At 38.9% G+C, this 13311-nt stretch overlaps 1 protein-coding gene across 14 annotated transcripts in view; it reads right to left on the reverse strand.

The window, feature by feature from the left end:
- The window catches only part of MPDZ (multiple PDZ domain crumbs cell polarity complex component), a 172210-nt gene that overhangs the window by 10292 nt on the left and 148607 nt on the right, over positions 1–13311 (reverse strand). For all 14 annotated transcript variants that reach the window (XM_070375897.1, XM_070375889.1, XM_070375886.1 and 11 more), the window contains 5 exons: positions 8745–8919; positions 5662–5807; positions 4845–4928; positions 4471–4664; positions 2141–2288 (listed from right to left, as the gene is read on the reverse strand). In XM_070375897.1, coding sequence (XP_070231998.1) covers positions 2141–2288; positions 4471–4664; positions 4845–4928; positions 5662–5807; positions 8745–8919 — 747 coding nt within the window. The remainder of the gene's footprint in view (positions 1–2140; positions 2289–4470; positions 4665–4844; positions 4929–5661; positions 5808–8744; positions 8920–13311) is intronic.

Consider the following 13311-nt stretch of genomic DNA (forward strand, 5'->3'; position numbering starts at 1 on the left):
GTACTCAGATAACATAAGCTCTCTACTGCCACACTGCACCTGAATAGACCTATTACGCAATATTTAAGCCATACTGCTGTAGACATCAAATGAGAATTGAGGAAAATTTCCCTGTTGCCCTTTACAAATAAATCACAGGCATGCAAGAAGTGCTATACAGTCTAATGTGGAAGCAGCAAAATGAGGTGGGTGAGAACCGGCTTTTTGGAGTCAGATACACTGGTTTAAATCCAGTCTGTGTGATTTACTCGCTGTGTGAACTTAACAGACATCTACCTTGATAAGTCTTTTACTCTGCATTTTAAAAAACAGAGATCATTATAGGCTGCTGTGATAGAATAATCCACATACAATGCTCATCAAAATGTCAAACACATGCAGTATTGTCAACTGTGTTGCTTCCAGATTTTCCATTATAACAAACAGCACTGCAATGAACTTTACCTATGTAAAATTTTTTGTGTACTGAGGATTACTGATGCAAGACTTTAAAATGAAGAATTACTAAGTCAAAACAACAAAATGCAGCAGCAGTTACAAATAGCAAAGCTACAGGGATATTTAAGGCTCTCATCATATACTGGCAAACTGGTTTTTAAATGAGGATTTAACTGGTTCTAAAATTATCTATGTTACATTATGGATGCCTCCTTCTGTATCTTTGAGAGGTTTTTGTCTCACAGAATTAACTATCATTTTCAATTTATCTCCTGAAGGAAGAGACTTTTCCTTAAAGAACTCTAATTACTTTATTTTTTGAAAATAACTCCAAGAAGAAATGATATTTTAAGTGTGCTTTATTAAAAACTAAATTTATATATACATACCAGGTCCTATGCAAACCAGAGGTTAACTACAATATGCTCACTTGAAATCCCTCTGTGAAGCTCAGCTTAACGACTGAAGAGGTTCTGACTAGAATCTGAGACCTCTGACATTATCCACTGCTGCTTAATAATATCATGAAGTTATATGCTCGTGTTACTGAATGTGTACCACACGACATGGATTCTGATGGCAATAGGTGTCTAGTCAACTTTGAACCACACTTCGGGTCATAAAAACACGTGTTAGGTAAAGGAAAACAATGAGATAAGAATTGAGAGGAAATACATCTAAATTTCCAAGAACTGTATTTTTAAGTGACCAGCCTGTATTTTATAACTCACTTTTTAAATTAGACTGGTGCTGCCTTTCCAATCAGCAAATGATTCTTCATGGAATTTACTTTGGAGGAAAGAGACTTCACAGCGTAAAACGAACGTATTTAAGCTTAGCAACTATACCTTGGGATGGAGGCCTTATAATTACTGAATTAACAACAGTGGTAACTGTTGAAGGAACTGCCAGGTAAATCTGCAAACACTCTTACACATTCTTCATCTCTGGGGAAATACTGGGTTGGCAAAAAAGTTCATCTGGGTTTTTCTATAAGATGGTACAAAAAAAACCTGAATGAAATTTTTGGCCAACTCAATATAAAGATGTCCAACTTAGTGTGCCCAGTAAAGGGTTAGGGCAGGGCGGGGCAGTCCAGAAAGCATGACTTTCAGAGGTACTCTGCTTGCCCCCTCTGATCTCCCGCCTTTCTGTGGGAGCATCCCCGCCAGTATGAGATTCTCCCCTTATGCCAGAGGTCGTAAGAATACATCCAGATATAAATATGGAGGCGGGGTGAATTGACATAAAGACATTTTTTCCTCTTTTGTGGCCTGAAGATGTGCTTTTCTTTCAAGAAAAGAACCACATAACAATCACTTTATGATAAAATATCTGCTAAGATCACAGATATTCAGTTCATAATTCTTCTTACTGTGTGTGCTCCCTCACTCAGTCGTGTCTGACTCTGCAACCCCACAGACTGCAGCCCGCCAGGCTCCACTGTCCATGGGATTTCCCAGGCAAGAATACTGGAGTGGTTTGCCATTTCCTTCTCCAGGGGAAAATACTTACTACTACTCTATAAATACATAACCATATAATAAAGAGCTGATCATAAGTGTAGAGATTTACCACTGAAGTATGTTGTCTAACATATGTCTTATTTGAGAGAACATATTAAATGAATACTTGTTGCATGTGGCAGCTCCTCCTTCTCCTACGCTATTACACATAACCATCTATGGCCCTGGATTTCTACCTTCAGCAGAGCCGCAACGGCTTCCTGCGTTGCATGACGGACGTCCTCTCCATTCACCGTCAGTATCTGGTCTCCCTGTAGCAGTCGCCCATCAGCATCTGCAATGCCTCCTTTGACAACATCGGACACAAACACTCCAGTATCATTTCTGTAAGTGTGATTTTTAAATACCACCATTATTATTTTTTCCCAATTGGAATGCAATGCTTAAAAAGGCTAACATTTTAGAATTGAAAATTTTACTTCTATTTTTATGACTTTAAAAGTTTTATTGCTTTATCAACACTGGTGAAACTGAGAATTTGGTATAATAATAGTATCTTATGTCTTTATAATATTTTATAGATTAAACATATCTTCCATAAGCATATTTATTCAACACTTAAAAACTGTGAGTAGAAGTGGTTATTATACACATTTTATAGGTCACATAGCTACTAAATGGAAAAAAAGGGACTTAAGAGTCAGTCACAGGGAGAAAAATCTATTGTTCTTTCTACACCATATTGAAGCCTTGAATGGATATTGACCTGTGCCTATATAAATATGTTGCTATCATCAACAACATCATTAACATTACTTAAAAGAAACAACGGATGTGTCTCAAACTAAAACCATTTGTTACTCAAAATTACATACCTTTGCTGTGATGTCTCATTTAAATCATTACGGGTCTAACTTTCATACAAGATAGGTTTATGCAAAATGAACAACTATTAAGCTTATTCACAACCTTCTTTTCATAAAAGTAAAAATAACTCAATGACTTCCGGTTGAGATATAAAGATGACCATGTAGAAACATTTAGTAAGGTTTAATTGCATCACTTCTTCTTGCCAAGATCTTGACCTCAAACAAGTCATTTCATCATGTGATACGGTTTTCCCATCTTTAGAATAACTGTGTTGGAATTTACTAAATTATTTTTAACATTACCAATATATACATATTTAAATAAATTAGGTATTCAATTTATGTAAATTCACTGACCTACTACTCCAGGCCTCTTAATTTACACTCTCTGTTTCCTTCAGGTGGTGTGCTCTTGTCATGCTGATGCTTCTCTCTAGAATATCCTCCTTCTCCTTTTGTTAGATCACCTCTCACATATCACACTTTTCGCTTCCTCTCAGGCACTTTTTTTATAAAGCAGTTTTCCTAACCTACTTTCCTTAAATAAGGTCACATGATCCCTTTCTCCTTTGCTTCCATGGATTCCTCACAATATGTTTCTGTCTCTCATGAATAGATTCCTTTGTTGCAAGAATATATTTAATTCTCATTTACCAAACTGAGTTTTCAGATGTTAGCATTCATGCCTCTTTTAACTTTATTTCCCAGAACCTTAGAGATCTCTTGGCACCCAGCAGGTACTCAAAATTACCAAATGCCTTTTTGTCTTGTTGCTGTTGCTCAGTTGCTATGTCCTACTCGTTGAGACTCCATGAATTCCAGCATGCCAGCCTCCTCTGTCTTCCACTATTTCTCGGAGTTTGCTCAAATTTATGTCCATTGAGTTGGTGATGCTATCTAAACATCTCATCCTCTGTTGCCCCCATCTCCATTTGCCTTCAATCTTTCCCAGCATCAGGGTCTTTTTCAATGAGTTGGCTCTTCACATCATGTGGCCAAAGTATGGGAGCTTTAGCTTCAGCAACAGTCCTTCCAATGAATATTCAGGCTTGATTTCCTTCAGGATTGACTGGTTTGATCTCCTTGCAGTCCAAGGGACTTCCAAGAGTCTTCTCCAACAACACAATTCATCAAATCTTTGGCAATTAGCCTTCTTTCAGCCTTCTTTATGGTCCAACTCTCACATCTATTCACGACTACAGGAAAAACCACAACTTTGACTATACAGACCTTTAACAGCAAAGTGATGCCTCTTTTTAATATACTGCCTAGGTTGGTCATAGCTTTCCTTCCGAGGAGCAAGCATCTTTTAATACCGACTAAAAAAGTCTAAATTAGTATCTTCTGATGTTCTACTGCTGCATGGGCTGACAGTTCAGTTCAGTTCAGTTCAGTCACTCAGTCGTGTCCGACCCTTTGCGACCCCATGAATCGCAGCACGCCAGGCCTCCCTGTCCATCACCAACTCCCAGAGTTCACTGAGACTCACGTCCATTGAGTCAGTGATGCCATCCAGCCATCTCATCCTCTGTCGTCCCCTTCTCCTCCTGCCCCCAGTCCCTCCCAGCATCAGCTGACAGTAGCTACCTACAGAACACAAGCAGGTGATAAAGATTCTACTACTACTAGTACTCTTCAAAGAAATTTAAGTTCAATCCTTTCCAGGAAATCACTGCCTTTGCCCTGATTAGTCATACCTTTTACCAACAATACTCAACCCCAGGCCTTTCCCTGGCTTCTTCTGCAGCTCGACGGTGAGGGTGTCGTACACGTCCTCCTCTTTGTATGGGGCCTCATCTCTGTACAGCGTCAGGCGCACCCTTTGTGGTGTCTGTCTTAGGACATTTATTGCTTCATCATGTGTGGCCTTCCTCAAGTCAATTCCATTTACCTGTACAGAAGAGGGACACAGATGGTGAGGAAGTAGATGAGTTGAGTAAAGTGAAGAAAGATGGAAAAGGGAAGGGGTGGGGAGAAAGAGAAAAGGAAGGGGCAGGGAGAGAAACAAAGACCACCCTCTCCACAGTTGCCTTTCCTTTGAGGTAAAGGTCAAATGCACAGCATTCTGTACCTCTAAAATCTGATCTCCAGCCCAGAGTCTTCCATCTTTACATGCTGCTCCTTCCTCGTAAACTTCATGGATAATAATGGCACCCTAAGGGCACAAACAAAACAAACCATGCTTTACCCCATCCTCCCTAGGAATGGTGAACAGAAATGCAGTCAAAGCACACTGTACTCTTAGAGACACTGATAAGGGTTATACACTGACTACATCTGTATGTGAGGCATGCACCAAAATTCAAAGAAAAGCATAACAAGACAAGTTGCTGTAAGTCTTAAAGAAATTTGTATTTCTTTCAAATGACAGGGAATTTTAAAGAAAAAATTTATAAAATACATAAATCACCCACACACTTATTTATAATAGATACACATCACCTTTCCTATCCACAAATGAAATTAACAGATATGCCTCACGTTTCCTATCTATAAGTGGAATGAATGGCTTTTAAATGCATTTTTTGACAATTAGAAATTTTTGTCTATAAATTATCCAATTTATCAAATGTTTTCTCAGTACGGGTCTAACCCAATGATATCCAGTCAGTAAAAAGACGATTAAAATATGGCAGGAACTGGTAAACTAACACAAACATTTTGAACCTAAAGGGCACAATCACAAGTATAAAGGAATATTACTAAGTCAGTGTTGACTTACTCAAAGTAAATGAGTAATTGCCCCACAAATTAAAGTAACAAGAAATGGTACACTGCCTAAGTCTTTGTATTTCATTTCATACAGGTGATGGAAATTTCCCTGCAGTGACCTCTCAGGGACCACTGAAGAGGCTGCATATGTGGAGCATCTCTGACTGCATCCTCACCAGCAGTGTGTCGGACCCCCCAACGATGCTCAGGCCCAGTCCTGTCCGCCCTTTGGAAATCTCAATAGTTGTTTCACAGCCTGGGATGATGGGGCAGGTTGCAGGATCAGAAGCAAAGATTGCTGGTGTTGACGACCTGCTTGTACCTAAAAGTAAGTTTAAAGTGAAATACAAATAAAAATTGATCAGAAGGCATATACATCAAACTCACCACACTGGTTGCCTTGGGGGATGGAGCAGAAACATGGGCCCGAGTTTGGGGACAAAGAAGACTTCAATTCCACCGTAATCTTTTAGTTGTGTTTAAAACCATCCAACAAATAATTACATCATCATTGTTACCTTAGTGTGGTGGGTACAAAATTACCTGTAAATTATTTTCTGCACTATTCTGTATTTTTCTTTAATTACTGGAGATAATAGGTAAAAGGAATGAGAACAGAGTTGAACTCAGCTGCTAGTTTCACTCTGATATTCTGTTTCATGGGAGCCAAACAAATCTCTTAAGAAATTTTGATTCGTAAAACTTAGAACTGAGATATGCAGTGGAGACCTAACTCACATTCAGGGAAGACAAAACATAAAGAACATCAGTAATTCTGGTCATGGTGCCTGCCACTCATGGCTTTTTAGGTTTCTGATTTGGTTTTCTCCTTATGTAATCGAATTTGTAATCAAATCATACATGCAACCAGATTTAATATCTGGGTTTATAACACATTAAGTGAGCCCCACCGGAAGTTTGTTTCTGAATGTCTCAATGTGTTATAAACTTGAATATTAAATACTGGTGCATATATGCTCAAAATTAAATAAGATTGGATTATGAAAAAATAAGGAGAATATAATCTCATACTCTGCTGTATGAGAGTCTTCATATTACGTTTAGTGATATACCAAAAAGCATATTCAAAGAAATATTCATAAGCAAATAGCATATTCAGAGAAAGTTGGTAGACTTGATAGATTAGCTTTAGAGAAAACGTTCTTTTTAGGAATCAGAGGCAGACTAGTTTCTTGCTCCTGAAATGGTAAGAAGAGGTGAAAGATATTTTCCTTTATGCTATGTTTCCATTTAGCATCTTATATGTTTATAGACACGCTATTTAGGGATCAACTTAATATTGAAAAATTACAAAATTACTATATTTTTTAACATTTTAGAGAATTATTCAGTCTTTCTAAATAAAGGATTACTTCCATTAGATGTTTATTACTTTAAGATTTTTTAGCAATAAAGTCCAACTGTATAGTACAGGGAACTATATTCAATGTACTGCTGCTGCAGGCGCTAAGTCGCTTCAGTTGTGTCCAACTCCATGCAACCCCATAGACGGCTGCCCACCAGGCTCCCCTGTCCCTGGGATTCTCCAGGCAAGAACACTGGAGTGGGTTGCCATTTCCTCTCCAATGCATGAAAGTGAAAAGTGAAAGTGAAGTCACTCAGTCATGTCCGACTGTTAGCACCCCCATGGACTGCAGCCAACCGGGCTCCTCCGTCCATGGGATTTTCCAGGCAAGAGTACTGGAGTGGGTTGCCATTTCCTTCTCCGATTCAATGTACTAGGATAAACTCTAATGGAAAGAATATAAAAGAATGCGTGTATATATATATGTACACACACACACACACACACACACACACACATATATATACAACTGAGTCAGCAGAAATTAACACATCATAAATCAACTATACTTCAATTTAAAAGCTGTGGTACATATACACAATGGAGTATTATGCAGCCATTAAAAAGAATACATTTGAATCAGTTCTAATGAGGTGGATGAAACTGGAGCCTATTATACAGAGTGAAGTAAGCCAGAAGGAAAAACATAAATACAGTATACTAACGCATATATATGGAATTTAGAAAGATGGTAACAATAACCCGGTGTACGAGACAGCAAAAGAGACACTGATGTATAGAACAGTCTTATGGACTCTGTGGGAGAGGGAGAGGGTGGGAAGATTTGGGAGAATGGCAATGAAACATGTAAAATATCATGTAGGAAACGAGTTGCCAGTCCAGGTTCGATGCACGATGCTGGATGCTTGGGGCTGGTGCACTGGGACGGCCCAGAGGGATGGTATGGGGAGGGAGGAGGGAGGAGGGTTCAGGATGGGGAACACATGTATACCTGTGGTGGATTCATTTTGATATTTGGCAAAACTAATACAATTATGTAAAGTTTAAAAATAAAATAAAATTAGAAAAAAAAATAAAAATAAAAACAGACTTTTAAACCAATTATATTACAAATGTTTTAAACTGCTGTTTCATTAAAAACCTGTCAAAAGAACTGAAAGTTTCAGTTTAGAAACTAAAAGAGCTTTTTTCTCCAAATGCAGAAAAAGTGTTTTTAACTACTTTTTTTAAATGCCACAAAGCTTGAAATGTATTCTTTTACTGAAAATCAGTGTGATTTTTCTGAAAAAGAACCTCAAAGGAATAATTTGCCTCAATGTACAAGACTGACATTTCAATGACATGTGAAATGGTCAGCCCAAGCTCCATATCCAACCATTTCATCTACTTCGTTCTCTTCAACAGTATCTGCTGTTTACACCCAAAGGAAGAACTCATATCCACTGTGTACATGTGGCAATGAGCAACATTTTAGGAGTTTGATATAGTGCCAGGCAAAGTTGATTCTACCAATGAAGTGGTATCATTGTATCCATATTAAAAATGAGAATACTGATGTTCCAAGAAGTTACATTACTTATTCAGTAGTATAAACAAGGAATGTACAAAATGAGATATCTCATGTATTAGTAAGATACCTGGAGTCACAGATACTCTTAGCAAAAGGTCCTTGGAGAGCAAAGAGTATCACTCCTTTGTCTTAGAGTTGGGTGAGCAGAGGCTTAGAGTGGCTGGATGGGTTCCCCAAGGTTCTATGGCTGGTTAATGTACAGCACCAGATCCCTTCTCTTTGTACCATCCTTTCACCAAAATGCTGTTGGACTACGGCCTATCAAGCAGTGGACTACATACAGGCAGATGGCTCCCAAGCAGGGACTTGATACCGAGTCTGAACATGCCATGTGTGAGAACCATCAGGAGACAAGCCCTTACTTCGCATGGGCTCTGGTTCCGGAGAGCTAGACGGTGGGGCCACTGGAGACTGGGGGCTGCTCTTTTTCTCTCCGTTGGCTGTACCAGTTCCTGAAGTAGTAGCCTGGGAGTCTGGATTCTCAGCACGAATCGTCAATTTCACTTTTGTCTTTGCAGTTTTCAGAAGGTTAATAAACTGGCAGGGGGTTGGGGTGGAGGAGAAATAAAATTAAAGGCAAGTTAGTAGACTTACACACAAAAAAAAGCCACTATGATAGCTGTAATTGGAAACATCTATGGTTGAGAGAAGAGTCAGAGGCAAACTTTTTCCCTGCCAGGACTCAAGAGGTCAAGAAAGAATGGCTGCAGTTTCTAGTTTTTTAAATTTCCTGATACTGATTAAGGCCAAAAAGTCTACTTCAGACTATATTCTTCATTATATAAGAAAGAGCTTTCACTTGTAACATTTCTAATTAATACTGTTCATTTCTCTGGATCCTTACAACCTTAGAAGAATATGGGGTGCTTTACCCACTTCTGATCATAGGAAACACCCTCTTCCAACGACACAAGAGAAGACACTACACAAGGACATCACCAGATGGTCAATACCGAAATCAGATTGATTATATTCTTTCCAGCCAAAGATGCAGAAGCTCTATACAATCAGCAAAAATAAGAATAGATGTGGCTCAGATCATGAACTCATTGCCAAATTCAGATTTAAACTGAAGAACCTGTAGTTTCCCTACCTGTAGTAGGGAAAATCACTAGAACATTCAGGTAAGACCTAAATCAAATCTCTTACAATTATACAATAGAATTGACAAAGAGATTCAAGGGATTAGATCTGATAGACAGAGTGCCTGAAAAACTATGGACAGAGGTTCCTTCCTGACATTGTACCAGAGGCAGTGATGAAGACCATACCCAAGAAAAAGAAATGGAAAAACGGTTGTCTGACAAGGCCTTATATATAGCTGAGAAAGAGACGCTAAAGGCAAAGGAGACAAGGAAAGACACACCCATTTGGATGCAGAGCTCCAAAGACAGCAAGGAGAGAGAAGAAAGCCTTCCTCAGTGATCAGTGCAAAGAAATAGAGGAAAACGATAGAATGGGAAAGACTAGAGGGCTCTTCAAGAAAATTAGAGATACTAAGAGAACATTTCACGCAAAAATGGGCAAAATAAAGGACAGAAATGGTATGGTAACAGAGCAGAAATATTAAGAAGAGGTGGCAAGAGTACACAGAAGAACTGTACAAAAAAGATCTTCACGACCCAGATAATCACGATGGTGTGATCACTCACCTAGAGCCAGACATCCTGGAATTTGAAGTCGAGTTGGCCTTAGGAAGCATCACTACGAACAAAGCTAGTGGAAATGATGGAATTCCAGTTGAGCTACTTCAAATCCTAAAAGACGATGCTATGAAAGTGCTACACTCAATATGCCAGCTAATTTGGAAAACTCACCAGCGGCCAAGGGCTGGAAAAGGTCAGTTTTCATTCCAATCCCAAAGAAAGGCAATGCCAGAGACTGTTTAAACTACCACACAACTGCACGCATTTCACATGCTAGCAAAGTAATACTCAAAATTTTCTAAGCCAGGCTTCAACAATATGTGAACCATGAACTTCAGATGTTCAAGCTGGACTTAGAAAAGGCAAAGAAACCAGAGATCAAATTGCCAACATCTGCTGGATCATCAAAAAAGCAAGAGAGTTCCAGAAAAACATCAACTTCTGCTTTACTGACTGTGCCAAACCCTTGACTGTGTGGATCACAACAAACTGTGGAAAATTCTGAAAGAGATGGGAATACCAGACCTCCTGACCTGCCTCCTGAGAAATCTGTATGCAGGTCAAGAAGTAACAGTTAGAACTGGACATGGAAAAACAGACTGGTTCTAAACAGGAACACGAGTAAATCAAGGCTGTATATTGTCACCCTGCTTATTAAACTTATATGCAGATACATTATGTGAAATGTCAGGCTAGATGAATCACAAGCTGGAATAAAGATTGCTGGGAGAAATATCAATAACTTCAGATATGCAGATGACACCACCCTTATGGCAGAAAGCAAAGAGGAATACAGATGACTAACAAACACATGAAAAGATGCTCAACATCACTCATTATCAGAGAAATGCAAATCAAAACCACTAAGAGGTACCATTTCACACCAGTCAGAATGGCTGCGATCCAAAAGTCTACAAGCAGTAAATGCTGGAGAGGGTGTGGAGAAAAGGGAATCCTCTTACACTGTTGGTGGGAATGCAAACTAGTACAGCCACTATGGAGAACAGTGTGGAGATTCCTTAAAAAATTGGAAATTGAACTGCCTTATGATCCAGCAATCCCACTGCTAGGCATACACACTGAGGAAACCAGAAGGGAAAGAGACACGTGTACCCCAATGTTCATCACAGCACTGTTTATAATAGCCAGGACATGGAAGCAACCTAGATGTCCATCAGCAGATGAATGGATAAGAAAGCAGTGGTACATATACACAATGGAGTATTACTCAGCCATTAAAAAGAATACATTTGAATCAGTTCTAATGAGGTGGATGAAACTGGAGCCTATTATACAGAGTGAAGTGAGTCAGAAAGAAAAACACCAATACAGTATATATGGAATTTAGAAAGATGGTAACAATAACCCTGTATATGAGACAGCAAAAGAGACACTGATGTATAGAACAGTCTTTTGGACTCTGTGGGAGAGGGAGAGGGTGGGATGATTTGGGAGAATGGCATTGAAATACGTATAATATCATATATGGAATGAGTCGCTAGTCCAGGTTTGATGCACAATACTGGACGCTTGGGGCTGGTGCACTGGGACGACCCAGAGGGATGGTATGGGAAGGGAGGAGAGAGGAGGGTTCAGGATGGGGAACATGTGTATACCTGTGGCGGATTCATTTTGATATTTGGCAAAACCAATACAATATTGTAAAGTTTAAAAATAAAATAAAATTTAAAAAAAAAAGAAAAAAAATGTGAAAAAAAAATAGACTCTTGACGAAGGTAAAAGAGGAGTGAAAAAGTTGGCTTAAAGCTCAACATTCAGAAAACGAAGATCATGGCATCTGGTGCCATCACTTCATGGAAAATAGATGGGGAAATAATGGAAACAGTGACAGACTTTATTCCTTTGGGCTCCAAAATCACTGCAGATGGTGACTAAAGCCATGGAATTAGAAGATGTTTGCTTCTCAGAAGAAAAGCTGTGACCAACCTAGATAGCATATTAAAAAGCAGAGACATTACATTGCCAACAAAGGTCTGTCTAGTCAAAGCTATGGTTTTTTCAGTAGTCATGTATGGATGTGAGAGCTGGACTATCAAGAAAGCTGAGTGCTGAAGAATTGATGCTTTTGAACTGTGGTTTTGGAGAAGACTCCTGAGAGTCCCTTGGACTGCAAGGAGATCCAACCAGTCCATCCTAAAGGAAATCAGTCCTGAATATTCATTGGAAGGACTGATGCTGAAGCTGAAGCTCCAATACTTTGGCCCCCTGACGTGAAGGCCTGACTCATCTGAAATGACCCTGATGCTGGGAAAGATTGAAGGCAGGAGGAGAACGAGACAACAGAGCATAAGATGGTTGGATGGCATCACTGACTGGATGGACTGAGTTTGAGCAAGCTCCAGGATTTGGTGATACACAGGGAATCCTGGTGTGCTGTAGTCCACGTGGTCACAAAGAGTCGGACACGACCGAGTGATTGAAATGAACTACTTCTGTTTCTATAGACAACCTGAAGCAGCTTACATAAACATTTTTAATAAAACGGGAACATTTATGCTAAAAGCAAGATAAAGAAAACTATGCAAGAGAAGAATCAAGCCAAATGGAATGTTAAAAACATACACATGTGGGTTAAAGAATAAAACCTATACAATTATTAAAAGTGGTGCTGGAAAGAATGGACAGCTACGTGTGAAAGAATGAGAACACTTTCTAACACCATACACAAAAATAAACTCAAAATGCATTAGAGACTTAAATGTAAGGTCAGAAACCATAAAGCTCTTAAGAGGAAAATAGGCAGTGCACACTTTGACATAAATCACTGCAAGCTCCTCTTTGACCCACCTCCTAGAGTACTGGAAACAGAGAAAAATAAACAAACGGGGCCTAATTAAACTTAAAAGCTTTTGTATAGCAAACTAAACTATTAATAATATAAAAAGACAAACCTCAGAATGGGAGAAAAAACTGCAAGCGAAACTGACAAAGGATTAATCCCAAAATACACAAGCAGCTCATACAGTTCAATAATACAAAAACAAAAACTGTCCAATCACACACTGGGCAGAAGACCTAAAGAAGATATCTTCTTCTCCAAAGAAGATATATAAGAAGATGGCCAATAAATACATAAAAAGATGATCAATATAGCTCATTATTAGAGAAAAGAAAATCACAACTACAATGAGGTATCAACTCACACCAATCAGAATTGCCATTATTAAAAAAAAACAAAAACAAAAGAAACCACAAGCAAAAATGCTAGAGAATATGTGGAGAAAAGGAACCCTCTCGCACTGTCAGTGGACATGTAAACTGG

Source organism: Bos mutus, chromosome 8, assembly GCF_027580195.1.
Source record: "Bos mutus isolate GX-2022 chromosome 8, NWIPB_WYAK_1.1, whole genome shotgun sequence".
Classification (NCBI taxonomy): Eukaryota; Metazoa; Chordata; class Mammalia; order Artiodactyla; family Bovidae; genus Bos; species Bos mutus.